Raw genomic sequence first — 26,915 nt, 5'->3', positions numbered from 1 at the left:
TCGCAGAGGCGGGAGCAGCGAGCCCTAGCGGCCGCCCGCCAACTGCACGCGCGCCCGCCTCAGCGCCTCCCCCGGGAGCTCCCTGCGCCACGGGCCGCAGTTCCCTCACCGCCCCGTCAGGGGGGCCCAGGCCCGGCCGGGCTCCAACCTTCCCGCCTCACGGGGCGGCGCTGAGGCTTGGAGCATTAGGCCAGCCTCTGGGCTGGGTGCGAGGATGGGAGCGTGTGAGGGAAATCCCACAGGTTCCCCTTGATCGATTCAGGAGCCCCTGGTCAGAGGTAGGGTGACCAGATAGCAACTGTGTAAAATTTTTGTGGTAAAAAAAACCCACTTTTTCAGAGGCATATAAAAACGGGACATCTGGTCACCCTAGTCAGAGGGGAGCAGATAATCGAGGCTGAGTTCATGTGGAATTTCACCCAGTAATTCCCACCTCCAGCCTATACAAATTCTGCTTGAACTAGAACACATTTTTTAAAGAGACATCAGCCTCGATTTAAAGACTTCAAGTGAAGTAGAATCCACCACTAACATGGCTGCTACTCTGAAACCACATCTCTTGGTAAGTTGATTCCTGAGATCTTCTCCCTTGGTCAAATCACTTCTCTCTGCACTACACTGTAGAATGGATGATGCTATTCCCCTACCGCTCATGGAGGTTGGGAGGCTTCATTCAGTGATGTGACTAAAGCCTCATCTGCACACAGAAGTTAGCTGCATACATTCAAACTGATTTACTCTCATCAGTCCAAACCCTGAGGTGGACCCTCCTAAGCGAAAATAATAGTGGCATATTTTGGATTAGTTCAGACCTATTCTAGTTGACTGAAGCTAACCCGAAATACACCTGGTAAAATGAATCCACACAGCCTTTTGCAGTTGTTTAACTAAACTGGTCTAAAAATCACACCTTTAGTTAAACCAGTGCCACTTTCTCATGCAGACATTTCTGAAACTCTTGGACAGAAGGTACTGCAGAGGGCAAAGCATTATTTTATTCGTTTCCACCAAATGTGCTCTCAGCACTTGCACACACTTTATTAGTTTACTAGAAAACCCAAAGAAAAAAATACGTATTTTCCTTTTAAAAATACTTTTGCTTCTAGATAGCTTACTTTCCTCAGCGTGCTTGGACTGTGCAGCACCTTGTATTCATTGCTTTTGTTGGTAGTGTTTTTCTACCCTTTGTAAAGCAAAGTGGTTTATATTTCAAGCCCAGATCCTGCAAATTATCCTGCATGAGAGGACACTGGCACCCACACAAAGCCCTGTTGAAGTCAGTGTGGCTCTGCATGATGTAACCTGCAGGATCACAGCCTTAGTCAGGAAATCAATATAAAACAGCATTCCTGAGATCTTGAGTCAATTTTTCAAACACGCATAAGTGATATAGGCTCGTAGGAGCCTAAGTCCCATTGACTTGAAAGTCAGTTTTGAAAATTGGACATAGGCCGAGTCTACAGTAGAAAAGTTTTGCTGGTATAGCTACACTGGCAAAACCCTCCTAGGGTAGATGCGGTTATACCACCAGAAAAGTGCTTTTGCTGGTATGATTTATCTTAACTAGGTGAGCAAATTAAGGTCTTATCTACAGTATAGAAGGATTGCCAATATAGCTATATCAGTATAGTTCATTATACCAGCAAACCCTCCTAGTTTACACACAGCTTATACCAGTTTCCCAAACAAAATAAGCTATACCAGGGTTCAAAAATGAACTAGATAAGTTCATGGAGGATTGTCAAGTATCAGGGGGTAGCCGTGTTAGTCTGTATCTACAAAAACAACAAAGAGTCTGGTGGCACCTTAAAGACTAACAGATTTATTTGGGCATAAGCTTTCGTGAGCATCCGAAGAAGTGAGGTTTTTACTCACGAAAGCTTATGCCCAAATAAATCTGTTAGTCTTTAAGGTGCCACCAGACTCTTTGTTGTTTTCATGGAGGATGGGTCCATCAATGGCTATTAGCCAGGATGGTCAGGGATGCAACCCCAGGCTCTGAGTGTCCCTAGCCTCTGAGTGCCGGAAGCTGGGAATGGATGACTGGGGACGGATTACTTGATGATTTTCTGTTAATTTCCTCTGAAGCACCTGGCATTGGCAGGATACTGGTCTACATGGACCATTGGTCTGACCCAATATAGCTGTTCTTATACTGGCAAAAGCAGCACTGTTTTCTGATATAAGTGCATCTACTCTAGGGTTTATATTGGCATAGCTATGTCAGTAAAAAAATCACACCGCTAACCGACATCACTTTGTCAGGAAAAGTTTGTAGTGTAGACCTCGCGTAAGCTGTACTGGCAAAAGCACTTTTTTGCTGGTATACCAATGTCTACACAAGGGACAAGTCTATACTACAAACTTTTGCCAACATAGCTGTGTTGGTTAAGGGTGTGATGATGTGTGGTCTACAATTGATATAATTGTGGCAACAAAAGCCACTAGTGAAGATGCTTTTTCTGGTATAGCTTATTTTGGGATGTGGGGGGTGGGACAATGAAGAGGAGGCTGACATGGCTATACTGACAAAAGCACAGTTTTGCCAGTAAAACTAGCTGGAATTTTCAATGAATCAAGAAGTTGGAAAAAAAAAATCATTTCAGATCTAATAATATGTTTAGTTTGGAGGCATTTTTACACCCCCCCCCTTTTTTTTTTTTAATAAAAGCAAAGGAAATGAAATTTGGAACAAAGGGCTAGATTCACAAGAGGACTTCCATTCACAAAACCCCAGAAGAAAAGGTAATAGTAGTGGTGGTGGTGGTGTACCATTTATACCCAATGGGTAAGCTACTCACTGGATAGGAGAGACCCAAGTTTGATTCTCTGGTCTGAGCAAGGACTTAAACCTAGGTCTTTCCCCATTCCAGGTGAGTGTCTTAACCTCCAGGCTTTTGAGTATTGGGGGGGACCTCTAATTTTCTCATGTTTGAAGCTGTTCCACTTTGTATTAAATAATTAAATATTCATTGAGCCAGAGAGAGAAAAGGCAGGAGAATGATTCTAGCATCCTGGCTAGGGCACTCATGGGATGTGGGTGAGGGACACTGGTTCCAGTCCCTGCTTCAGTGAATATTTAATTATTTATATCAGGTGGAATGTGTTCAGTAAGGGAGATTGAGAGAACCTCTGCCGTAGACTAGCTCTTGGGGACTAGGTCACCTCCCTTTCCCTGAGAGGGGGGAGACCTGGGTTCAAGTCTCTGCTCCAGCACAGGGATTCAAATCAAGATATTCTGCATCACTAGTGAATGCCCTGATCACTGGGCTAATGTGTATGGGGGCCACTATAATAGTTTTGTGAATGTCACCTAAATGTTGGAGTTAGGTGTCCAAGTCCCCTTGTGAATTTAGTATGAAAAACAAATATTTCATTGTGAAAATGGCAAAATGAACCATTATGACATTTCTGGGGGGGAGGAAATCTTATATTTTTACCAAAACAATTAGCCAAAATCAAAACAAATTTTCAAAATGTTTTGATCTTCCTGAATCTGCATTCTTTGATGAAAAAAGTATTGTCCGAAAGATTTTACCCAGCTCTAATCACATCTCTTCACACCCCTGACCAACGTAGCTATGTCGGCTTAACCTGTCATGTAGAAATGGAGTATGTCTACACTACAGCTGCTACAGCAGCTCAGCTATGGGTCTGTAGTTGTGCTGCTATGGAATAGGTGCTTTCTACATCAACAGAAGGGGTTCTTCTGTCACTGTAGGTAATCCACTTCTCCAAGAGGCAGTAGCTAGCCTCTGTACCTGGGGTTAGGTCGACCTGTGGTTGTCAGGGTGCAAATGTTTTTACAGCTATGAGCAACATAGCTAGCTTGACCTAAGTTTTCGGTGTAAACTAGACCCTTGCCTTAGTCACTGAGATCCAGATCCTCAGAGATAGTTAGGCACATAACTCCCATTGAAATTGATGGAAGTTAAGCACTTAAATATCTTTGACAGTCTGGGCCCTATCTTTAAGTGTCTTAAAAGGAATTTCCCCATGTTCAGTAGCATTTTGGTCAGTGCTGATGTTTAGCTTTTTCTCTCCAAAATATAACGCACGGAACAGCCACAGTTTTCAGATGTGGCAGCAAAGTATATTGTAATATTCTGTACGGTTACTGCTTTGTATAAAATAATGGTAGTGATTAAAATAATTAAATAAGTTCTTGATCCTGCACACACTGAAGTAGTGAGTAAATTTACACATGTGAATAGTCCCAAAGAACTTATGGGGACTGACTGCTCATCTGTGTAAAGTTAGTCACATACTTAAGTACTTGCAGGCTTGGGACCTAAGGCCTGGCCTACACTAGGAGATTAGACTGGTATAATAGGTTGCTCAGGGGGGTGTGAAAAATCCACACACCTGAGCAATTCAGTTAAAGCAACCTAGCCCCCCAGTGTAGTTAGCACAAGGTTGATGGGGGAGTTTTCATGTCAACTAAGCTACCACCTCTCAGGGAGGTGGTTTATCTATGCCAACAGGAGAACCCCTCCCACCTAGGTAGCATCTTCACTGAGGCACTACAGCGGTACAGCTATAGTGGTTTATATGTAGACAAGTCTCACAAACAGTCTGTGAGATAGGTAAGTAGTTTCCTGGACCCAGATTCTCAAAGGCCTAATTTATGGAAATTAGGCACCTAAATACCTTTCAGGATCTGGGCCAGAGAGCTTGTATATTTGCTACATAGTTACTCGCACCTGCCAAGTAGAGGTTTACATATACTAATAAATGTGGAGGCTTAATTAATTTGATAGGTCTGTAACTCTTTGAAACCTCTAGGTGAGATACTAGAAAGAGCAAAAAGAAGAACAGGAGTACTTGTGGCACCTTAGAGACTAACAAATTTATTAGAGCATAAGCTTTCGTGGACTACAGCCCACTTCTTCGGATGCATATAGAATGGAACATATATTGAGGAGATAATATATGTTCCATTCTATATGCATCCGAAGAAGTGGGCTGTAGTCCACGAAAGCTTATGCTCTAATAAATTTGTTAGTCTCTAAGGTGCCACAAGTACTCCTGTTCTTCTTTTTGCGGATACAGACTAACACGGCTGTTACTCTGAAACCTGTAGAAAGAGCAAAGATTATTATAACATTTATATACTCAACAATCCAATGCTAACTTTCTCTGTTAATTCCTTTTGCATATCTTTACAATTTCTAGATCAGTGAAAACAAGTGAACATTTCAAATCTGAGGGGTTCTCAGCCTTGGAAAAAATGGGAATCCCTGCTGTAAGTAGCCATTTTTCAAAGTAACTTTAACAAGCCTGCTAATTGGTATTTAAAGGTGCCAATGAGAGGTGAGTCAATCACTGCCTTACTACCTACTTCCCTATATAAAAAGGATCAAAATGATGATGTTAGAAGGAGAGAATTCAGGATAACAGTTCTTCATTTGTCTGCAGTCATGTGTGCTTTACTTTTGAAAAGCTGTTGATTTTATTTGTTACCTTGATGAAAAATGTATTTAATCTTCAAAAACAAAAAGGGCTGGGAAAACCTTCATTTAAAAAGTGGCCTTGAGAATTGGGATATGGCTCAGGAACTTGAACTGGCTACTACAACTGATCAAGTTGCTGAAGGTAGGAAACATGCTTAGCATCTCATTTATGTAAATATGATCTCTTGCATTTTTCTATATGATGTTTCTTATACTCAAAGAATAAGCTAACTAGCTATTGTTACTTCAGTGACTATGCAAGCCAGTAAATGTAGCTGTTCCATGAGTCAAGTAGTTCTGGACTTTCTCAGTAGAACCTGTTATATGAGATGCTGGGCATCTGTGAATTATTGGGGATGATGGGTGCAGTTTGTTTTCTTTACTTGGCTGGAGTAATCCATGAAAGCTTATTTTAAAAAAAATTGCTGGAAATAAAGTTATTTGAATGAATTTCATGTTAATTGTAATTAAGTTAACTGTATTTTAAGTTTCAGAGTAGCAGCCGTGTTAGTCTGTATCCGCAAAAAGATCATTAGATACTATAGCTTAGGCCAAACTGTTTTTTTTCATTTGCATTTTGTAAAATCTCATGTCTCGTGACTCTCTTCATATTAATATATAAGTAACTATGAATCTTCCTATGTAACTTGTGTAGGACAATCAATAAGGAAACTGGTTACCCTATCTTTATTATCCCATTTGTACAGAGATATATGTAACCAAGCAACATATAGCCTGTAGAGGAAATATGACGTTATATACATACTTCCAGGTAGCAACAAATGTAATTCCTTGAACTTGGATGGATAAGAAAATTTAAAAACAAAATACTTAACAGGACAACAATTCTCTAAATCCATTAGCTAAGTGAAGTTCCTGCAGACTGAGGAGAAATCTCAGAACTAAATATTATTACCACAGGAGCTGGGACTTCCAACTCCTTTCTCAACACTAAGTGACTTGCCGTATTGCCTTGGGCAGATCACTTCACTGTCCTGTGCCTCAGTTTCCCCACTGTGAAGCAGAGATGATACTTCATTCTCACAACCCATATGAAAGATATCTAATGTTTGTACAGAGTTTTCATGATTAAAACAACATAAGCAGTAAGCTACAAAATCGTCTCTAGAATTAATCTTTTCTGAACAGAATCTCTACTGCAGCTTTAACTATGGAGTAGCGTCTGCTCTCCGTAAAGCTGACTCCCACAGCTAAAGTCTAGTCCGTTATCTATCACTGTAACAGTGACCTTTAGAATACAGCTTAACTTCACTAGACTTGGGGACTCTACCAGTTGCACTGCTGTGGATATAGCTCCTTTGGTGGGAGCATTAGCATAGATATGGCATAAGCAGCTGCAGGCACTTTACCACCAGGTATTGTGTTGGCCTCCTTGCAGCAGGATTAGACAACAAGACACTGGTGTGGGTTTTTGTTGTTGTATTGGTTTATTTAGGTGAGGGTATGAGTGGTTTTGTTTTTTGTGTTTTAAACATTTTACTCCAGCATGTATCTAAACAGGTGTTTCCATCATTGCTACTAATAGTGGAGCTGTTGCCCAAAAAGTCTGGTGTAAGCATTGTTCATAAACTTCTTTTCCATTTTGCCCACATGCACCCCCTGAAAAAAATATCTGCTAATCTGATGGCCTATCTTCATTTGACTTTGTCTTGTGAGGTAAAAGGCTTTTCAGTATCTAAGCGTGGTAGCACACCCTAGAGTGTGTGTGTGCGCACGCATGCACAATGCAGCATGTTAATGCCAGGAGGGGTCCATGTGCTCCTTACACTGAATGGGTGTAGTGAGGAATAACAAATGGCTCATAAACTACATGGAAATTGTGTGAAATGTATATTCCTTGTCTGATATTGCTGTGTTCAGAGCTCCCTAATCTATGGAGAGTGGGTCTTGTGCCAGCAATGCCCCTCTGCCATGTACATTGGCCAAACCGGACAGTCTCTACGCAAAAGAATTAATGGACACAAATCTGACATCAGGAATCAAAATACTCAAAAACCAGTGGGAGAACACTTTAACCTGTCTGGTCATTCAGTGACAGACCTGCGGGTGGCTATATTACAACAGAAAAACTTCAAAAACAGACTCCAAAGAGAGACTGCAGAGCTAGAATTGATATGCAAACTAGACACAATTAACTCCGGTTTGAATAAGGACTGGGAATGGCTGAGCCATTACAAACGTTGACTATCTCCCCTTGTAAGTATTCTCACACTTCTTATCACACTGTCTGTACTCGGCTAGCTTGATTATCACTTCAAAAGTTTTTTTTTTTTTTTTCTCTCTTAATTAATTGGCCTCTCAGAGTTAGTAAGACAACTCCCACCTGTTTATGCTCTCTGTATGTGTGTATATATATCTCCTCAATATATGTTCCATTCTATATGCATCCGAAGAAGTGGGCTGTAGTCCACGAAAGCTTATGCTCTAATAAATTTGTTAGTCTCTAAGGTGCCACAAGTACTCCTGTTCTTCTTTTTGGGTCTTGTAGGTATACTTTCCAAGTGCTGTAGGGAATGTCATTTTTCAGGATACTTTATTTGTAACTGCTGGGGTCTTCTAAAACTAACTAAATTGAGGAAGTGACAGTTATGATCAAAGCAACAGAGGGTCCTGTGGCACCTTTGAGACTAACAGAAGTACTGGGAGCATAAGCTTTCGTGGGTAAGAACCTCACTTCTTCTTAAGAAGTGAGGTTCTTACCCACGAAAGCTTATGCTCCCAGTACTTCTGTTAGTCTCAAAGGTGCCACAGGACCCTCTGTTGCTTTTTACAGATTCAGACTAACACGGCTACCCCTCTGATACTTGAAGTTATGATCAAGTATCCACAGAGATGTAAATACCATGGAGAGAAGGAATTTCTTCAGGATGCTTCAAGGAAGAAGGTAGGAGAAATAATATGAAATTAAGGAAAGATAAAACTTGGCTGAATACCAACAAGCCTTTCTTTGAGGTGAAGTGTTTTTAGGAGCTTGTTGGAGCTTAGTTCCCTTCAGAGACTAGTAGGTACTCCTTGAGCTCTGATACTTAAGATTGACAAGTTGCTTGCAAGCATTGACCTGTCTGTGGCTCTGAGGTACAGCAGGGTGTCTGCAAAGTATAATAATCCCCAAGAAGCATATTACAGTAGCAGTAACAGATGAGCACTGTCTAACCAGTGGCAACCTAGAATTCTCTGTCATCATTGGTATGATGACTCCAGGTGGTGCTTCAGCAGAGCTAGTGAGGCTAAGGCATCAGGCAGGTGCAAGTTTGATGCGTGTGATACGTCCTTGATTTTAGGTGATAAGTTGTTTTGTGTTTGTTTTTGTCTTTGCCTTTGGACCAGGTATGGAAAAGGATCTCAGCAAATACTTTCTACATGCTCCATATAAGCATCGTTGGAGCAACTCTGTCACAAGAGAAGCTGTCCAGCCCCCTCTATCCAAGGAGCAAGATGGCAAGTGATGACTCTGGGTTGTGTAGAGTAGGAATATGGACCGGGTTTCCTACACAGCATGGCGCATGTGGTTGGGTTGGCAAAGTTAATGAGGGTGGGCAGGGGAGAAGGATACTGTGGAGTCGTACACTAGCTAGTGCCTTGATACTCAGACTGAGGCTTGGGAGCTGCAAATGTCTCTTTAATGTGTCTCCTGGAGTTCTTTGCAGCACATATTAAAACACTGATTTAATTATTAACCAATCAGGATGCTTTTACCATGTTATTAACCAATTGTAGAATACTTAATCCATTTTGCTGTGAGAAAGTGTGTGTGTGTGTGATTATATATAAAATAAAAAAATATAGTAAAGAAACAATGAATTCACAATGTGACTCTCTTTGGTTATGTTGATAGCTAAATTGGCTCCTGAACCACTGAAATCTGAGTATCATGCAGCTAATGCATATGTACACCATGCTCCCTCGTGCATGGAATGTCAGATTTGATTAAGTGTGTGACAGTTGTCTTCTGGTGGCTGCACCCTATTGAGTCAAAGTCCCAGTACTCTAACTCACAGGGAGTCTCCTCTAGTTTATGATAGGACTATAATTTTGAAGTTGGAGATACTGTTGCCTAATGAGCTGTCCAAAGGAACTAAGCAGCTTACAAAGGGGAGGAGGGGGGAACCCCACACAACTAACTTCAACAAAAGCACAGCTTTGCTGGAGTGATCTATCACCTTTGTTTCCACAGAATCTGATGTGCAGCCACACTTGTGGATGTGGGTAAACCCCAACCTGGTTTGCCCCATAACAGGATACCCTAATAAGGGAGTCCCAGGAAAACAAGTGCATTTGGTAGTTCCTGCACCCAAGGCAGCTGTTAGAAAACCTACTTCAGTAAAACCAAGGCCCCCAGTAGCTGCTCCCCTACAAACTACCTCTGGACAATGTGTTTCAGTGCCCCTAGTAACTGCTGCACCCAAGGTCTCAACTAGAAAATATAGTTCAGTAAAGGCAGTGGCTCTCGTCACTGCCCTGCAGACCTCTCCTTTGGCCTCTGTTTCCATACCTCCGTTGGCTGCTTCTGGTGCTGTGACCCTGCAGGCTTCCACAGTCAAGAATGTTCCCAGAAAACCAGTGTTCCCTGTATTATTGGCAGCTGTTGCACCCAAGGCTTCTACTCCAGTAAAACTTGTACCTCCAGTAGCTGCTGCATCAAAGGCTTCCAACAGAAAACATGCTTCAATAAAGACTGTGCCCCCAGTAGCTGACACCATGCAGGTTTGCACACAGACACCTGGAAAAACCATGTCCCTGGAAGCTGCAGCACTTGTGGACTCCTATCAAAAGCCAGTCTTAATTGACTCCAAGCAACTCTGTCCCAAGGAGGAGGTACTACTGTGCTCCAGCAAAGCAAAGGTATGTTAGATGGGCTTCATGTGCACTGAATTTCTATGTGGCTTACTGTTATTTTGGAGGCTGCTGGCTCCTGATCTTCTCACTAGCAGAAGCATCAGAGGAGCTAGTGGTAGCACAGCTGTACAACTGAGAGGGAGTGAACAATAGGAGACAAAGCTTCTGCAGTAAGAATCTCTTGCTCTTAAAGAGCAGTCTTTTATTCCAGTGTTGTGACAGGCTCTGTCTTGACTAATTTGTGCACTGTAGGTGTTGAGTGAGGAGGAGGTCTCTTCCACTTATATCAATAGATAAAGGTGCAAATGGAACTCAAGCACTAGACCTTGTGATCAAATGCCCAGCCAGCCCTCTACCTGGGAATTGAAGGAGTATGCCAAGAATTGTACAAAGCTCCTAACTCACTGGGGTCTCCTAGACCTAGGACTCGCTATAGTGAATTCATCCTTTGGGTTTAGTTTGACTCTGACAGCCCCCTGCTTTAACAAAGCTGACTAGCAGTGCAGTACCCTTTTTTTGGAGGGGAAGGGGACTAGAGAGGAAATTCCTTCCTGATCCCTGTAGCAATCTTATCTCCTGAAATGGGTGTTGGTTAAATCTGTCTCATGATTATTTGAAAGGCACTTACTGACCTCATAGGGCCCAGAGTTGGATGGATGGTGAAGTGTGGACAAGAAATCAGGGAGGTCTCTGCACTTCCTGCAGCTTTCAGAAGGGAGAGGGCAAATGATTAGTAGACTCAGATTCTGATACTTTATTCCAAGCTGTGCATGTTTTTGACCTCCACCATTTCATTACTGAGGAATCTCAAATTTAAATGATCATGTAGAAACTGAGGGAAGGGACACATGAGGAACTCTGTTAGTAGTTCAAGGGACACAAGCAGCCAATGTCTCTTTCCCCCCCCCCCACCTACTGTAGCTGCAGGGTGACATCACTGATCAACTGCAGGAGTCTGCTTGTTGGCTGGCAGGGGCTCACCAACCATAGTGTCTAGCTGTCAGTCAGCACCCAGTATCAGCTACTTACGATAAGAGTATTCATTTTTGTTATCTTATCCTTCAAGTTGCAGCCAGGGTACAGCTATTAGATTCTTGGCCAAAGGCTGCATTGGAAACTTGCCTTGTCTGCACTGGCCTCGTCTCCTCTTGCGCCCCCATCCCTATATCCCATTAAAACTTCCCACTTGCTAACAAGTGCAGATGCTAGAATTGCAGCCCTCTGGTGCCCCCTCTTACAGGGAAGCTAGCCAGCTTGGTGTCTTTATATTCTTGATGGACAATAAAAACTGATCTTGGATTCAGTCTTCACCACAAAACTACCCACTCTTCCTCTTACTTTTGTAGTGCTGAGATTTGGTATGACCTGTGACTCCCACAGCCCCTGTGACCTGGATGACTTGACACCTGACCTTCATCTCTTCTTTTTGCTAAACGATGCTGACTTCAAAATGGCCTTTGCCAGCAAGAAGCTAGCGAAGATAGGCTTGGTTGAAAGCAACCCAACTTTCTTCTCACTCTCATATGGTGAACAAGTCAAATGCCACTTGAGTGCAGCCATATTATGTCTTAAACACATCAGGCCTCTATGGCCTGACTTACCTTCCCCTCCGCGTACCTGCCCCACACACACACTCTGCCCCCTTTTCCACAGAAATACTGGGCTCCTGTTGACTTCAATAGGTGTGGGTGATGCTGGACTCCTGTTCCAGACTGTATTTCAGGGCAGGTCTGAATAGTTTTGGTTTTGTTGAATCTATGCCAACTTAGTTAAAAGGATTAGACACCCTAATGTGTACACATCTAAAAATCTATTTGTTTTAACTTAGCTTGCAGTAGTAAAGCTTCTAAATTGTGCTGTCCACACTACCATGTTGACCTGATCTAACCTGTTTCTTTTTCCCCCCCAGGTGATCTAGTTAAATTGGTGCCAAAACTGATGTAGACAAGCCCCAGGTAGTCCTTCAACCTGTCCTCTTAGGGAGGGAAGCTGCCACTGTACTGGCTGGCACTACAGGCCTGAGCCTACACTAGGGATCAATTTTTTTTTTTTTAAAGTCACTTTAAAATAAAGCTTAAGTCTGCATCAGCTATGAACTTGCCAGGCATCTATTAAAACTTCGTTTCCTTTTAATGCTGTATTTCTAATTCTTTAAGGGTTCCTTTCTGTAGACTCTATTCTTGTATCTCTCTCTGGCTTCTTCTAAACAAACTCAAAGTGCTTTTGTTACAAACAAAGTCTTTCACCTCTGGCATAAGAAAACAGTCACACCTGTGCCTTATCTGTAAGCTGGAGTAAAAGTGACTTGTCTGACATCACACATGAAGTCTCTGGCAGAGCTAGAAATAGAACCCAAGTGGCCAGATATTTAGTCCTGTGCTTAGCCAACAGGTCCTTGCTCTACCTCTTGAAGGGTAGTTGCTTGTGAGGTTGTCAGGGGCTAGATCCAATCTAGACCTGCAGTGACATGACTAGCTAAACAAATCAAACCTCTAGCATCAGCAAATATGGTCACTGCCAAGGACATGTAGTCTCTAACCACCACCCCACGTAAAGCATTGTACTATTACTAGCGGCATGATCAGAATAGGGGAGTTTGCCTTCCTTGGCTCCTGCTGGAGGTAGGATATAGGAATAGATAGTATATTGGCTTATTTTAATAGTAAATTCTAAGTTTTCCCCATGGGAAAGAGGATCAATCTCTACCTGCTGGCACTCAAAGTAACAGCCACTTTTGGTTAAGCAAGCATTTTTGTGAGAGAAGGGTGCTAAAGGAAGGGAAGAGCTTCTCAACATACCCTCCCCTCTGCTCTTTTTCTTGGATGGATCTTTGCTGACTACCATTAATCAGGAATATGTGCAACAGCTCCCTCTGCATCTGACTGGAGTGGAAACCACCCCTCCTGTAGTGACTGTTTGCTAAGTGTGCCTGCAACTCTAATTTAAGAGGCAAAACTTTACTTTGAATGGGCTTTCAAGGTCCTGCTGTTCTAGAACATTGGTCAGGCTCATTCTTAGGGCCCAATCAACTGAAAGTCAGCTTCCTGCTGACAAGTGTGACAGTGTGAGCGCTCTCCCTTGTGGCATGAGTGTGAATTGCTCATGTTCCTCTCTAGTTTGTGAGGGCTGCTTGACTGTTGAAACAGTCACTTGTTAATGTTTCAGCTGTACCAGTAAACATCTTGCTTGCAAGACCCTACAGCAGGAATAAGAGGGACCTATACTAGACTAACAACAGTTCACCTTTGTGGTCATGTGCTCAGTGGGGACTGAAATCATGATCCTCTCTAGTAAATGGCAGTTAAGTGCTCCCTAGACTCCTAAAAGATGAGTGGTGGCAGTGGGAGAACAGAAATCATTGTCAGATTATACATGGAGGGGATTAAGCCTACCATGGAAGTGCTTCTGTTGGAAAGGATTTCATCTGTGGGGCACTAGGAAGTGCAAGTGTCTTAGTTACAGAGGAGGCCTTACTCCTGATACCTTAAACCTCACTAAAAAGCAGGCTCTGTGCAGTACCTCTCCCTATCTCTTGCATCAAATTTATTTATATAGTTTAATCACACTTTCTACAAATTTTAGCATGTTACAAATAGGGGTGGTATCTGATGTTAGCCTATTAGTAGGTATTACAGGTAAACAACCTAGGCACCTGTTGGACTCTGAACCATTTATTAAATGGTTATAAATGAAATCTTCAAATAAGTATGTTCTCTCATTTAAGTGGCTGCTGTCTGACTTAAACTAGTTGCTGCTGTGTTATTAACAGCTGAGATCAAACTAACCCACTCTTCTTCTTGTCTTGTTTGCTTTCTGCCTTTCTTAGTGCAGGCATTTAGCACCAGCTGTTTCTAGGCAGTGCCACTATGTAGACTGGATATATGGCAGAGGGCTGGGGTTTTATGATCCCTTCTGCCCTGGTTCAAGGAAACAGCAGTTTTCATGTTAAATAAGCGTAAAGAATCAGCTGCCAGAGGTGTTTAGTTTTTTTTTTTAAAAAAGCCTTCATTATAAAGCAGTAAATTTTTTTTTTTTTTAAAAAAAGCTTTAAAAATACCAGGAATGGAATGTCTGGTCCCTGCTGAAAGTAAGCTATCACCTTGTTGAGCAGGGGGAGAGACTTTAGCAAAGACAATTTCTCCCCAGCATTCATTAGGCTTTAGCATTAAATAGCTAAACAAGGGACAAACTCCCTTTCCCCTCACTTCCTAGAGCTTTTTTGCTCAGGTCACATCATTGGTTCCTTATGTAAGATAAGATCTGTTTAAATAGAGGCAGAATTTGGTTATCAAGAGGCAGGAGAACAACCACCCACTTTTCACCTTATCCCCTCCCACTCCATTTAGTGTCATTTGTGTGTCTCCTAGCACTGGCATTGAAGAGCACTTTTGTTTGTGGTGTGGTCTTGTTTTGTGTGCATATCTTTAAAAAAAAAAAAAAAAAGGCTAGTCAGCTGGAATTTCAGCAAAATAAAATGACTGTCTTTCGGATCTTTAAGTGGCTGCAGGGGAATGTCTAAACACTGCTCTAGATCTTATTGTCTGCTTCATGGGTTTGTTTTTTTTAACTAGTTCAGCAGCCCTTAGTGCTTTTTACCTTCAGCATACTTTACACAACATTAAGTGCAGAATGAGAATAAGGAATTTAAAAGATATAAAAATTCAATTGACTTTTTCCCCAGTCTTTATGTACAGGGGAAAGGGAACATTTTGCACAGAAGCAGCTGAGAAATTGCTGTTCGAGTAAAGGCCTGCAGATTCCCAAGATTATGCTAAAGCTTCCTGTAATCTTCCCTCAAACCAACTCTGACCATTGGCAGCCAGTGGATCATGGATGGGATAGTTACTCAAACTGCTGAAAGGGGGAAAAGTTAGAAATCAAGAGGACCAGATTTTCCTACTACCCCATACTCTCCAGTGAAAATCCTTTAGCTAAGACTCCCTCCTGAAGTATGTATGAGACAAAGCCCGCCCAGAGCAAGCCATTGGGGGGGGGGGGGGGCGCGGGGAGGAGAGGCAGGTCTGACCCAGCTCCCTCTGATTAGTGGTCTGAGTCCCTAGAGTTTCCATTCACTTCTAGGGCTCCCTTCTGCAATTGCCTAGAAGCTGACTGTAGTAGAAGGGGAGGAAATAAGCCTGCTTGGGAGCCATGTGGTCCTTATCTCAGAGGCAACAGGGCAGCAGGGATCAGAGACTGAACAAAGATTGCATCTGTTCTGCAACGAGAGAAAGAGAAAGTAGTCGGATGGCTGAGCCTGGGCCATGATCCAGGCTCTGGCTCTGCAGCCTCAAAGGGTTAAATCAGCATTCCACCACCATTGCTATCAGTGTCCTGCTCTCAGGATCACTCCGCTACCAATGAGAGCTTGTTCCAAAAATGAAAATTAGAATGGAAGTATTACATTGGCCAAATGTGGTGTTCAGTATCAGCTAGAGGATAAATTTCTTAAGCAGCCAGGAGAATAACCCTGCTCATAGTTGAATTTCTCTCAAGTACTTATCTTCAAAAGGGAGCTAGATAGATTCATGGAAGATAGGTCTATCAAATGGCTATTAGCCAGGATGGGCAGGAATGATGTCCCTGGCCTCTTTTGCCAAAAGCTGGGATTGGGGGACAGGGCATGGATAACTTGAGGATAACCTGTCTGTTCATTCCCTTTGGGGCACCTGCCATTGGCCACTGCCAAAGGACTGGATACTGGGCTTGATGGATCTCTTCCCCCTCCCCCCCTTTTCTCCTCTGGCCTAGGTTACAGCTCAATGAGGCACAGAGCCACCCTTACTTGTAAAGGCTCCACCCTAGAAGATCCATCTTCTTCAGCCATCCAGTCTAGCCCTCTGTATTTTCCCCTTCCCCTGGTCTGTCCACACACTTATTACCTCTACAGTTCTCTTACTAGTGTAACCTCACAACAAGTCTTGGGAGACCCTGCTTTCCAGCACCACTCATCCTAGATCCAAAGCCTCAGCAGGGGCTACTGTCTCTTGGTATGTACCTGGTTTGCTCAAGCTCTGTCTCACTAAGTCGAGGGCCTCCTCAGATAGAGCCCGTACCTCTTCCTGGAACTTTCTGCACCCTTCTGGTGTCAGCTTCCACAGGCGTGACTTGCGGTTGCCCTCGTTGCACACAAAGTGGGAGGTTTTTTCAAAGCTGCTACTGAAGCACAGATTGTGACGAATGGTGTTTTTCCAGCCATCTGGGGCTGTCTGGAAAAAGGGAAAGTGCTGCCTGCAGAGAGAGAAGAAGGGCACAGAGCTGGGTTCACAAGCAGGGCAAGCCCAGAGCACAGAATTGGCTACACTGGCCACTCTAGTCATGAGGTCAATGTTTCTTGTCACAACCAGAGTGCACCTGATCATTTGTGGAACATACATGGATGTAAGAAGATGAGATTCTTCCCAAGCCCCTGTACCATTAGGTTTGGCTGGACCAATTGAACAGAGTCATGTTAAGTGGTAACAGGCCAGAACTAAAACTCCAAGTCTGAATGCTTCTGAACTTGGGCATTTAAATAAAAATTCATGTCCTCTCTAATGGGAACAGAAGGGAAGTGACTTGCCCAGTGTCTCATGGTGAGTCATTAGTAGAGCTAAGAATAGAACCCAGGAGTCCTGACTTCCAGTCCCCTGCCCTAGCCATACTTCCTCCCCTAGTAAAAGCTAGGACATATACCCATGCCCCTTTAAACTTCCCCTATCCCAGCATGGGGGAGTTAGGAGGGCTGTGGGTACCGTGTGAATTGGTAGATCTGCTGCACAGTCAGGCTGCCTTCTGCACTGTTACGCAGGGCCAGGGTGATGAGGATGCAGTAATTAAGGGGGGGCCGGGGCCATCCCCCTTTGATTTTGGTGCTCGCCTGCAGGATGTACTTGAGCCTCTTGCTCTGAGATCTGGGGACCTTTGGTTTCCGGAGTGCCAGAACAGCCTTAGATTTGGGAGTCTCCATTTTCTGAGGGAGTGAGATGTCCACCGATGAGGCATCTTCATCCTCGGTGAACTAGGGACAAGAGGGGTGGAAGAGATGGGTTAGGGAGTCAGTGAGTAGACATGATGCGTGTGGGAAGATGCACATCAGCAGCCAGTGTGTAATGAGTTTGGGCCTCAGTCCAGTTCCCAGGGGTGATGTGTCCCCATCACAAAATGATGTAACTGACCCATTTCTATCTGTTTCAGCAGAAGGGTCACATACTGAATGGGCTATGGTAAACGAGCTCCTCCCTATGTCAGGCCTGAGGTACATACGGCTACCTGGGCTATCCCTGTTCTGTGGATAGGAAGGACTCCAGTTTCCAGTCTAGCATCTTGTACCTTCTGCCAGCCATAATTTGGGCTGAATCTATGCATTCACTTCTGCTGCTCATAAAACAGGGCATGAGCAAGTTTAGTGCTATCTTGGGATGCATGAATCACAGAGACCAGGCAACTCCAAGCATGTAATGCCCAACACTGTCCACACAGAGTCCTGTGGCACCTTTAAGACGAACAGATGTATTGGAGCATAAGCTTTCGTGGGTGAATGCCCACTTTGTCGGATGCATGTAATGGAAGTTTCCAGGGGCAGGTATAAATATGCTGGCAAGAATCAGTCTTGAGATAACGAGAACTAACCTCATTATCTCCAGACTGATTCTTGCCAGCATATTTATACCTGCCCCGGGAAACTTCCATTACATGCATCCGACAAAGTGGGCATTCACCCACGAAAGCTTATGCTCCAGTACATCTGTTCGTCTTAAAAGTGCCACAGGACTCTATTGCTTTTTAGAGATAGAGACCAACACGGCTACCCCTCTGATACTGTCCACACAGCTTCCCCTCTGCCACATACCTTCTCTGCCTCACTGGATGATGACAGCAGATCCTCCTCAGAACAGTCAAGGTTGGAGTAATTCAAGGAAGAGCTTGGAGAAGAAAACCCTGGAGCAGCAGCAGCTACTGAAAATGCTGGGCTACTGGGTCCTGGCATGTCCACACTGGGACAGCTGACAATGGGGCAAACCAGATTGGGGTTCACCCACATCCACAGATGGGGCTGCACATAAGATTCTGCTGACAGAGAAGAAGCCAAATCACTCTAGTAACACCATCTAAGGGCCTCTGCAACAGACAGGACTCCTGCCTCCTGGGAACAGGGCTGGGCTAAGGCTGAATAGGAAGTAGATCCAAAATCTCAGGGCTCTCCTAGCCCTAAGACTCTATGCTGTCAACCCCTCCCCCCCCCCGCCCTCCAACCCCCCGCTAGCATTCATCTCCATATCTTATAAAAAATGGATTTTTTCCCCCTCCTGTTCTGTGACCCCTCACACCACCAGGCCTTGTCCCTTGCTCACCCTGTGAGTTTTAACCTCCTGTCGGAATAAAATTGTCCGACACAGAGAAAAACAAACTGTTGAGCAATAGTCAACATGGTTTCTGTAAAGGGAAATCATGTCTTACTAATCTATTAGAATTCTTTAAAGGGGTCAACAAACATGTGGACAAGGGGGATTCACTGGACATAATGTACTTAGATTTCCAGAAAGCCTTTGATAAGGTCCCTCACCAAAGGCTCTTATGTAAATTAAGCTGCCATGGGATAAAAGGGAAGGTCCTTTCATGGATTGAGAACTGGTTAGAAGACCGGGAACAAAGGGTAGGAATTAATGGTAAATTCTCAGAATGGAGAGGGGTAACTAGTGGTGTTTCCAAGGGTCAGTCCTCGGACCGATCCTATTCAACTTATTCATAAGTGATCTGGAGAAACGGGTAAAGAGTGAGGTGGCAAAGTTTGCAGATGATACTAAACTGCTAAAGATAGTTAAGTCCAAAGCAGACTGTGAAGAACTTCAAAAAGATCTCACAAAACTAAGTGATTGGGCAACAAAATGGCAAATGAAATTTAATGTGGATAAATGTAAAGTAATGCACATTGGAAAAAATAACCCCAACTATACATACAATATGATGGGGGCTAATTTAGCTACAAGTCAGGAAAAAGATCCTGGAGTAATCATGGATAGTTCTGTGAAGATGTCCACGCAGTGTGCAGAGGCGGTCAAAAAAGCAAACAGAATGTTAGGCATCATTAAAAAGGGGATAGCGAATAAGACTGAGAATATATTATTGCCCTTATATAAATCGATGGTACGCCCTCATCTCGAATACTGCGTACAGATATGGTCTCATCTCAAAAAAGATATATTGGCACTAGAAAAGGTTCAGAAAAGGTCAACTAAAATTATTAAGGGTTTGGAACGGGTCCCATATGAGGAGAGATTAAAGAGGCTAGGACTCTTCAGCTTGGAAAAGAGGAGACTAAGGGGGGGGGATATGATAGAGGTATATAAAATCATGGGTGATGTGGAGAAAGTGGATAAGGAAAAGTTATTTACTTATTCCCATAATACAAGAACTAGGGGTCACCAAATGAAATTAATAGGCAGCAGGTTTAAAACAAATACAAGGAAGTTCTTCTTCATGCAGCGCACAGTCAACTTGTGGAACTCCTTACCTGAGGAGGTTGTGAAGGCTAGGACTATGACAGAGTTTAAAAGAGAACTGGATAAATCCATGGAGGTTAAGTCCATTAATGGCTATTAGCCAGGACGGGTAAGGAATGGTGTCCCTAGCCTCTGTCTGTCAGAGGGTGGAGATGAATGGCAGGAGAGAGATCACTTGATCATTGCCTGTTAGGTTCACTCCCTCTGGGGCACCTGGCATTGGCCACTGTCGGTAGACAGGATACTGGGCTAGATGGACCTTTGGTCTGACCTGGTACGGGCTTTCTTATGTTCTCCCTTCCCCTGCCAGCAGCAGCAGAGTTGCCTGCAGCCCCACTACCCAGGAATCACCCTGAGCTACTGGTCTGGCAGCAGCCAATGGATAAAGGAGTACATAATACTCCCCTCAGAGCTGACCTAAGCACCTCTGATCCTTGGAGAAGATCGGACCCAGATGTGCTCTCCATTGCTGGTCCATCCCTCTGTAACCAGATGAATGAATGCCCCTTTACCTACACATCTGCTTATGGCACTATCCCTTTCCCCCAGGACAGTACCCTGCTCATGGCTCACCACCAGGCTGTGTGGACGGGAGGGTCTCAGACAGTTCCTTGGGGAGTGAATTCCTGCGCACCTGTCGCTCACACTGCCACTTCAGCATGTGATGGTTCAGTTTTTCATCTGCAGCTGGGGGGAAATGGAAGTTTAGAGACAATGTGGTGAATTGACAGCACTGACATCCATCTCCCTCCTCTTCTCCACCGCCTTTCTCTTCTGAGCATCAGGGCTTTGAGACACATCCTCAGTCTAATTTGGGTTGGGAAAAAGGCCCTTTTCTGTATCATGATGGGTCACCCAGTTTGGGCTACACAGGTTGCTCTCAACCTTTCCAGACTACTGTACCCCTTTCAGAAGTTTGATTTGTCTTGCATACCCCCCCCCCCAGCTTTCATCTCAATTAAAAATGACTTGCTTACAAAATTAGACACAAGAATACAAGAGTGTCACAGTACACTATTACTGAACATTGCTTACTTTCTCATTTTTACCACATAATTGTACTTCATTTCAGTGTATAGTATATAGAGCAGTATAAACAAGTCATTGTATGAAATTTTAGTTTGTACTGACTTCATTAGTGCTTAAACCAAAACAGCTAGTCAAAAAGGGACCCTCCCCAGCCCGGTGAAAATGAGTGAGTGAGGGTGGGGGACAGAGAGAGTGACCGAGCAGAGGGGGAAATGGAGAGAGCGAGGTAGGGCCTCGGAGAATGGGCAGGGCAAGGTTGTTCAGTTTTGTGCGATTAGAAAGTTGGCAACCCTATAGCCTGTTGTAAAACTAGGGAAATAGCCAAATGAGTTGATGTACCTCCTGGAAGATCTCGCTGTATCCCCAGGGGGACCCCTGGTTGAGAACCACTGGGCTGCAGACATCAAAACCCTCATCCTGCAGTTGGACCCCAGCAGAATGGGGACCCATGTGGGCTTAAGGGTCAAATTCCAAGCCTAGAGCCTAAGATTGTGACTATAAGGTTTTTAGGGAGATGCCAGTCCCAGCATTTCCCCTAGTATAGTCCAAAGCCCTACAATCTATGTACTAAAGATTCATAAGAATTCTTTGAGACTGGCACATTACTGGAGAGATTTAGAATTAGACTGGCCAAAGCAACTAATCATAGCAACAATAGTGGAGCTGAACATGAACTAGACAGGACATACTAGAAATGTTCTTTTTTTCCCCCCCCATTCATAGAGTCAAAGGCCAGAGGGGGCACTGTAATCATCTAGTCTCACCTCCTGCATAACTCAGGCCATTGAGCTTCTCCCAAATTATTCCTGTTTAAACTATAATCGCTTCTCAGCTCTCTGTGAGCTGAGGGGTGAAAACATTATCTACTATCTTTTATCAAAACATCTCCTGTGATAGTTTCACAATGCTGAACTAGAATCATGAACAATCACATGTATCCAGCACTGGCATCTGCTCTAGCCCAGTCAGTGCTGCTAGTTCTATCACATGCCAATATGTTTTCTGGATTGCTCTCTGGAGATTTTTATTTAATTGAGCCAGTCTTGCCAGCTCTCTTTAGGATCTCCCCCGCCCAATATCAGAGTACCTGTCAGTTATTTACAGTTTAATCTCCAGGTTCTCCTAAATTTGCATACATTTTGAAGTTCATAGAAGAGAAAATTCTAATTTAGCAGTATTTAAACTCTTTGATAGCAAGACAAGATATGGTTTTTAATGAATTTCCATGCTAGTTCAGATTTCTATCTCCAGCCATCAGAGAGTCATCTTTTCACCTGGAAATTTCACAGCCAAGAACATACACATAACCAAAGCATCCAGAACCCAAGCCTCTCAGAACTCCTTACCTTGAGGAAACTGATCAGTAGTGGTTGTTAGCTTGAACTTCTCCTCCATATCCCAGTCCTCAAGGCCACATTTTAGATGCAGGCTTTCCCAAAATGTTTTGTTTTGAAAATTCAAATACATTTTCTTATAATCTGCAAAATAACCCACCACTGCTGCATACCCTGAATGTTGGAAGGAGGCTACAGAGCAAGTCAGAGAGAGTTAACCACTACTAACTTTTAACTCTCCAGTTCTGCTACATGTGATTTGAACTCACTTTATATTAAAAAGAGAGAACATGGAAGAGATTTGACCAGGTGAATTAAAGGCCTCTGTTTCACACTTTTAAATACCCATTAAAGACCTTTCTAGGGACTGGATGATTAGTATCAATGAAGCAAGCAATTTACTTGAGAATAAAAGAGCTATCACCTGAGGGGCTTTTTTTTTTGTCTGTCCATTTAATCTAAATTCTTGATAAGTGCTCAGCTCCTTATTTAGATTAGCAAAGCTTTATCCTAATGTTTCTGGAAAAATAAGTGTAAAGGAAGAGATTTGCAACTGTCCATAATATAGGATCATCCATAGGTTTGTGGCCTTTATGGTCTGAGAACTCAAATACTTTTTGGAGGACATATAGGGACTTTGAGGTTAGTTAGCTTAGCAGACACAGAAAAGCTCTGCCTCTCCTCCTTTTTGGACAGTTTAATTTCTTCTCCCACCTCTTGTTCTTTTTCATTCTCTTTTTCCCCTCTTCAGTCCCAATTTCTTCTCCTTTCCATTTCCCTCCCAGTCTCTTATTCTTAATCCAGCTCCTTCTCTGCCAACAACTTGCTGCTTAGCTTCCCCCTCTGCCCTTGCCCCTCTCTCCACAGCTCCAGGATAAACTCAACAGACTTCCTTGTAACCCAGGGGTAGGCAACCTATGGCACGCGTGCCAAAGGCAGCACGTGAGCTAATTTTCAGTGGCACTCACTGCCCGGGTCCTGGCCACCGGTCCGGGGGGCTCTGCATTTTAATTTTAAATGAAGTTTCTTAAACATTTTAAAAACCTTATTTACTTTACATACAACAATAGTTTAGTTATATATTATAGACCTATAGAAAGAGACCTTCTAAAAATGTTAAAATGTATGACTGGCACGCAAAACCTTAAATTAGAGTGAATAAATGGAGATTCGGCACACCACTTCTGAAAGGTTGCCAACCCCTGTTGTAACCTCATTTTGCTGCCAGCCCACCAGCAGATGGAGCACAGTTGGGGAATGAAACTGAGCAGGCTCTTGTCCTGTTCACTTTGCTGCTCTGCTCCGTGCCTGAGCTAGGCAAGAGCTGTGGTACACATCAATGTGTAGAAGATTCTCCTATTGGCCTCACTTTGCTACAAATGTCTTTCTAGATGAACAGGGCAAAGCATAAGCAGACCAAGCAATTGCTTAGGGTGCCAAGCAACTCAAGGGGGGCCCCCTGTTAATTATTAGTATGTGTTGTGTGGGCAGGGGCAAAAATATTCCTGCTTAGGGGCCCCAATGGGCAGCACCAGCACTGAATTGAGGAGGGTGAGCGAGGCATAATAATGCTTGATATTTATACATACCGCTACATCTTCAAAGGTACCTAACTCTAATTGAAATTCTGGAACTTTTGAGAATCTGTGCCTAACACACTAATTTCCGTCAGATCGTATCATCACCGAATGGGGTCACTACAGAGTGAGGAGAGTCTTTGTACCCTGTTTATTGTAGGGTTGCTCCTGGGCTCTGCATCCTGTTTGCTGTTGTAGGGTTGTTCTTGGTCCTCCAGGGCAGCACTACAAGAGCAGGAGATGTAAAATTACAATCTAGCTTCACTAGTGCAGAATTACACTCTCATTGGGCACATGGGGACCCTTTCTAATGTCTCTTTGACATGGAGTTTGGATAATATTTTTTTAAAATCTCCCTAACTGGTCATGTGATGCAATGGTGCTGTGTGCCAGCAGAGGCCAGTGGACAGAGGTGGGAACTGGTTCTGGTGAATACATTGGAAATGTTATTTGCTAGGAGGGATCAGCATAACCAAATTATCAAGGGAGTCCCATAAAGTAACAACATCAGCATAAAAGGTCCTGCTAAAGAAGAAGTGGATGTGTGTGTATTGTGTATCTTTTCCAAACTGCCACAGAAAAGTGAAGGATACACTTGTTGCTTCATTCACTCCTTTTGTTACTTGTAATTTTATCACATACACCTGGCTCCTCACCTAATCTGTGGTGTAAACTATGCAATTCAGATGTTGAGCGTGTTTTAATTTAATCCTCTCCCAACCCCACATACACTCACCCTCACAGTGGCCTGGCTCCTATCAATTCCCCATGCACACCCAAGACAAACCATTTCTTCTCTCCTTATAGTTTGGGGCCTCTTCCAAAGTGCCAGAGGCCAGGTCATGTTCATAGAACATCCAGATGCAAGAGCTGCATTTTCTCTGCAGCTTGGGGTTTGGATCCAGCCCATCTCTGAGATATGTTCCCTCAAATAATTTGCCATGTTGTCCCTGGTAAGAGAGTGGTGACCATAGCTATAGGGAGAGGGTAACCAAGGGTGTTTGGCTTGGCTACTAGACAGTACAAGCTGGTGCTTGGGCTCTTCCAGGTGGGAGAGTTTCTCCTGCTGATATAGCTACTGTCACTTGTGGAAGTGGTTTTATTATGTCAATAGGAGAGCTCTCTCCCATCAGCATAGAGCAGCCCCAAATCTCCATGACACCCAAGGGACCTCCAGCAGTTGCACTGAATGCGACTGGAATATAAAGGGTTAATAGCTGCAGTACTGATGTGAGGCCAACTATCTGCAGGTGTGTAGATCAGTGGGTGATGAGTATCAGGTGGCCATAAATAGGAAGGGGGAGGGAGGGAAACTTTAGGGTTGGAACAGCAAGAGTAGGTCAATGTACCTTCTCTGTGCTGTAAGAATGGGAGTACTTTGTTCCTGTAAGAGGAGGCCTCTTCTCTGAGGTACTTCAAGCACTTTAAAGATGCTAATTGGGGGTGCCCCCTCCTAGCACTGCTGGGTGTTGGCAGGATCTCCATAGTATAAATGGGAAAAATAAGGCACTGAGAAGAGTACCTGACCTGTCTAGAGTCAACACAATGAGCCGGTAGCAGAAATGGGAACAGAACCCAGAAGTCCTAGCTCCAGTTGCCTGCTCTATTTGCATTATAGTACAGAGCTGAAATTTCAGAGCCACCTCAGGGAATAGCTCTTGTTATTTGTTACCTTCTCAACACCTATAAACACGTTAGAAACAGTTGTAATAATTCCCCCCCCTTGATCTTAGGGGCCAATGGGTTTCAGGTTCCCTTGGAGAATTTCAGAGGTTCTGTCCATTGTGTTTGTGATTTTTGCGTTCCTTCTGGGGCCCTCCAATGATTTGCCCTTACCCCTATGACCAAGGAGAACCCCTTGGGATACCCACCCGGACTCACATTCACAAGGAGCTGGTTCCAGAACTCAAGCACTGCCTGTTTAGCTTAATAATAATCATTCCTTGCCCTGAGCAGTGTTTCCCTACTCTATGATCTCCCAGTAGGGTGACCAAACAGCAAATGTGAAAAATTGGGATGGGAGTAGGGGGTAATAGGAGCCTATATAAGAAAAAGACTCAAAAATTGGGACTGTCCCTATAAAATTGGGACATCTGGTCACCCTATCTCCCAGCCCATTACAGTTTTGCCCAGCCAGGTCAGGATCCTCAACTGTGATGTACACATGAGGACATTGAGGCACCAGAGGGGCTGGGACTTGGCCAAGGTCACATGACTGTTAGTCCATGACTGTGTTAGTCCTGATTCCCAGTGTAAACCACAAGTTTATCCTTCCTCCCTGCAGCCATGTGTTTCCTTCTGGCCACCCTGTAGTTCCAGTGTCAGAAACTTCAAGAAACCAAGCAGCAGCAACAAAGGCTATGGACATCATAGTTCAGAGAAAACAGGGAGGAAGAGAGAACCTGCTGCTTTGGTCCTCCTGAAGAACATACAGAGTCCGAAAGGTCAGCAGTTGCACTGTGAGTGAAGATGAGAGCATACAGAGGTGACGGTGATGATCTGGAGGCTGCCTGGTATCAGAATGGCTCAAATCTTCACAGCCAGGTGAGTTTTACCTGCTCAGGAGACAACCAATGGGAGCAGCCCTGCTGAAAACTCTGACCAGATGCCCTTCCCTCACCACACCCACCCTGATATTGAGTCAGCCATGTAACCCACACCCTGGGAATCCAGAGAGGCTTTATCATGCTGCAGCTCAGAGGGATGGGGTCTTCTCCCCCAGCAAGTGCACTTCCCCCTGTTTTGTCCCTTGCAGGCAGCAGGGATATGGGCTTTCAGTACAGCTGGGAAGGGATCCCTAATTTTGACAGTGAAACTCTTTAATTTCTGGGCAACTGCAGGTCTTTGCAAAGGCTTCCACTTGCGCTTGCAGGCAGAGGCAGTGTTTGCATGCAGGAGGAGAAGAGGGAGATGGGCAGCAGCAATTGTTGATCCAAGATATGTCACAGATGCTGGATTTTGCCAGGTTGTGGGGAGGAGATGAGATGGAATTCTGCCTGCACTGCAGTTCAGCTGGTAGTGAGAGAATGGGAGGGAGGCACTGTGCTTTCTCGATGTGGTAGGAGGTGACTCGTGACTGTAAGATGAATCCTGCTGAGAGCTGAACACCAAGATTCGGGGTGCAAAGGAACTTGTCTAGAGCACCAAGGGAAACCCTTAATCCCCTTATTTTCTCTCTCTCCTCCT

At 44.0% G+C, this 26,915-nt stretch overlaps 1 protein-coding gene and 1 long non-coding RNA gene across 2 annotated transcripts; one reads left to right on the top strand and one right to left on the bottom strand.

The window, feature by feature from the left end:
* The first annotated feature begins 3 nt into the window (after positions 1–3).
* On the top strand, positions 4–9,228 carry LOC128823516 (uncharacterized). The gene is made up of 3 exons (XR_008441774.1): positions 4–562; positions 5,176–5,245; positions 8,802–9,228. It is a non-coding gene; the product is annotated as an uncharacterized LOC128823516 (long non-coding RNA).
* Positions 9,229–15,496: 6,268 nt separating this feature from the next.
* Positions 15,497–21,268, bottom strand: FOXR1 (forkhead box R1). Its single transcript, XM_054005651.1, has 4 exons — positions 21,158–21,268; positions 17,042–17,307; positions 16,306–16,538; positions 15,497–15,525 (listed from the first exon to the last, which is right to left on the bottom strand). Exons 1-4 carry the CDS (start codon positions 21,266–21,268, stop codon positions 15,497–15,499), a joined length of 639 nt encoding a protein of 212 aa, XP_053861626.1.
* Between the last annotated feature and the right edge of the window lie 5,647 nt (positions 21,269–26,915).

Source organism: Malaclemys terrapin, chromosome 15, assembly GCF_027887155.1.
Source record: "Malaclemys terrapin pileata isolate rMalTer1 chromosome 15, rMalTer1.hap1, whole genome shotgun sequence".
NCBI lineage: Eukaryota > Metazoa > Chordata > Testudines > Emydidae > Malaclemys > Malaclemys terrapin.
The sequence above is the reverse complement of the archived record's forward strand: the minus strand, read 5'-3'. Positions and strand labels throughout refer to the sequence as shown.

Bases quoted from the DNA above. Each gene is read 5' to 3' on its own strand.
- FOXR1 (XM_054005651.1), bottom strand. From the start codon at position 21,268: ATGGGTCCCCATTCTGCTGGGGTCCAACTGCAGGATGAGGGTTTTGAT. The intron at 16,539-17,041 runs GTACCCACAGCC...CTCTCTCTGCAG, and splicing joins CAGATCTACCAATTCACACG to GCAGCACTTTCCCTTTTTCC. The intron at 15,526-16,305 runs GTACATACCAAG...CTCTCGTTGCAG, and splicing joins ACAGAGCTTGAGCAAACCAG to AACAGATGCAATCTTTGTTC.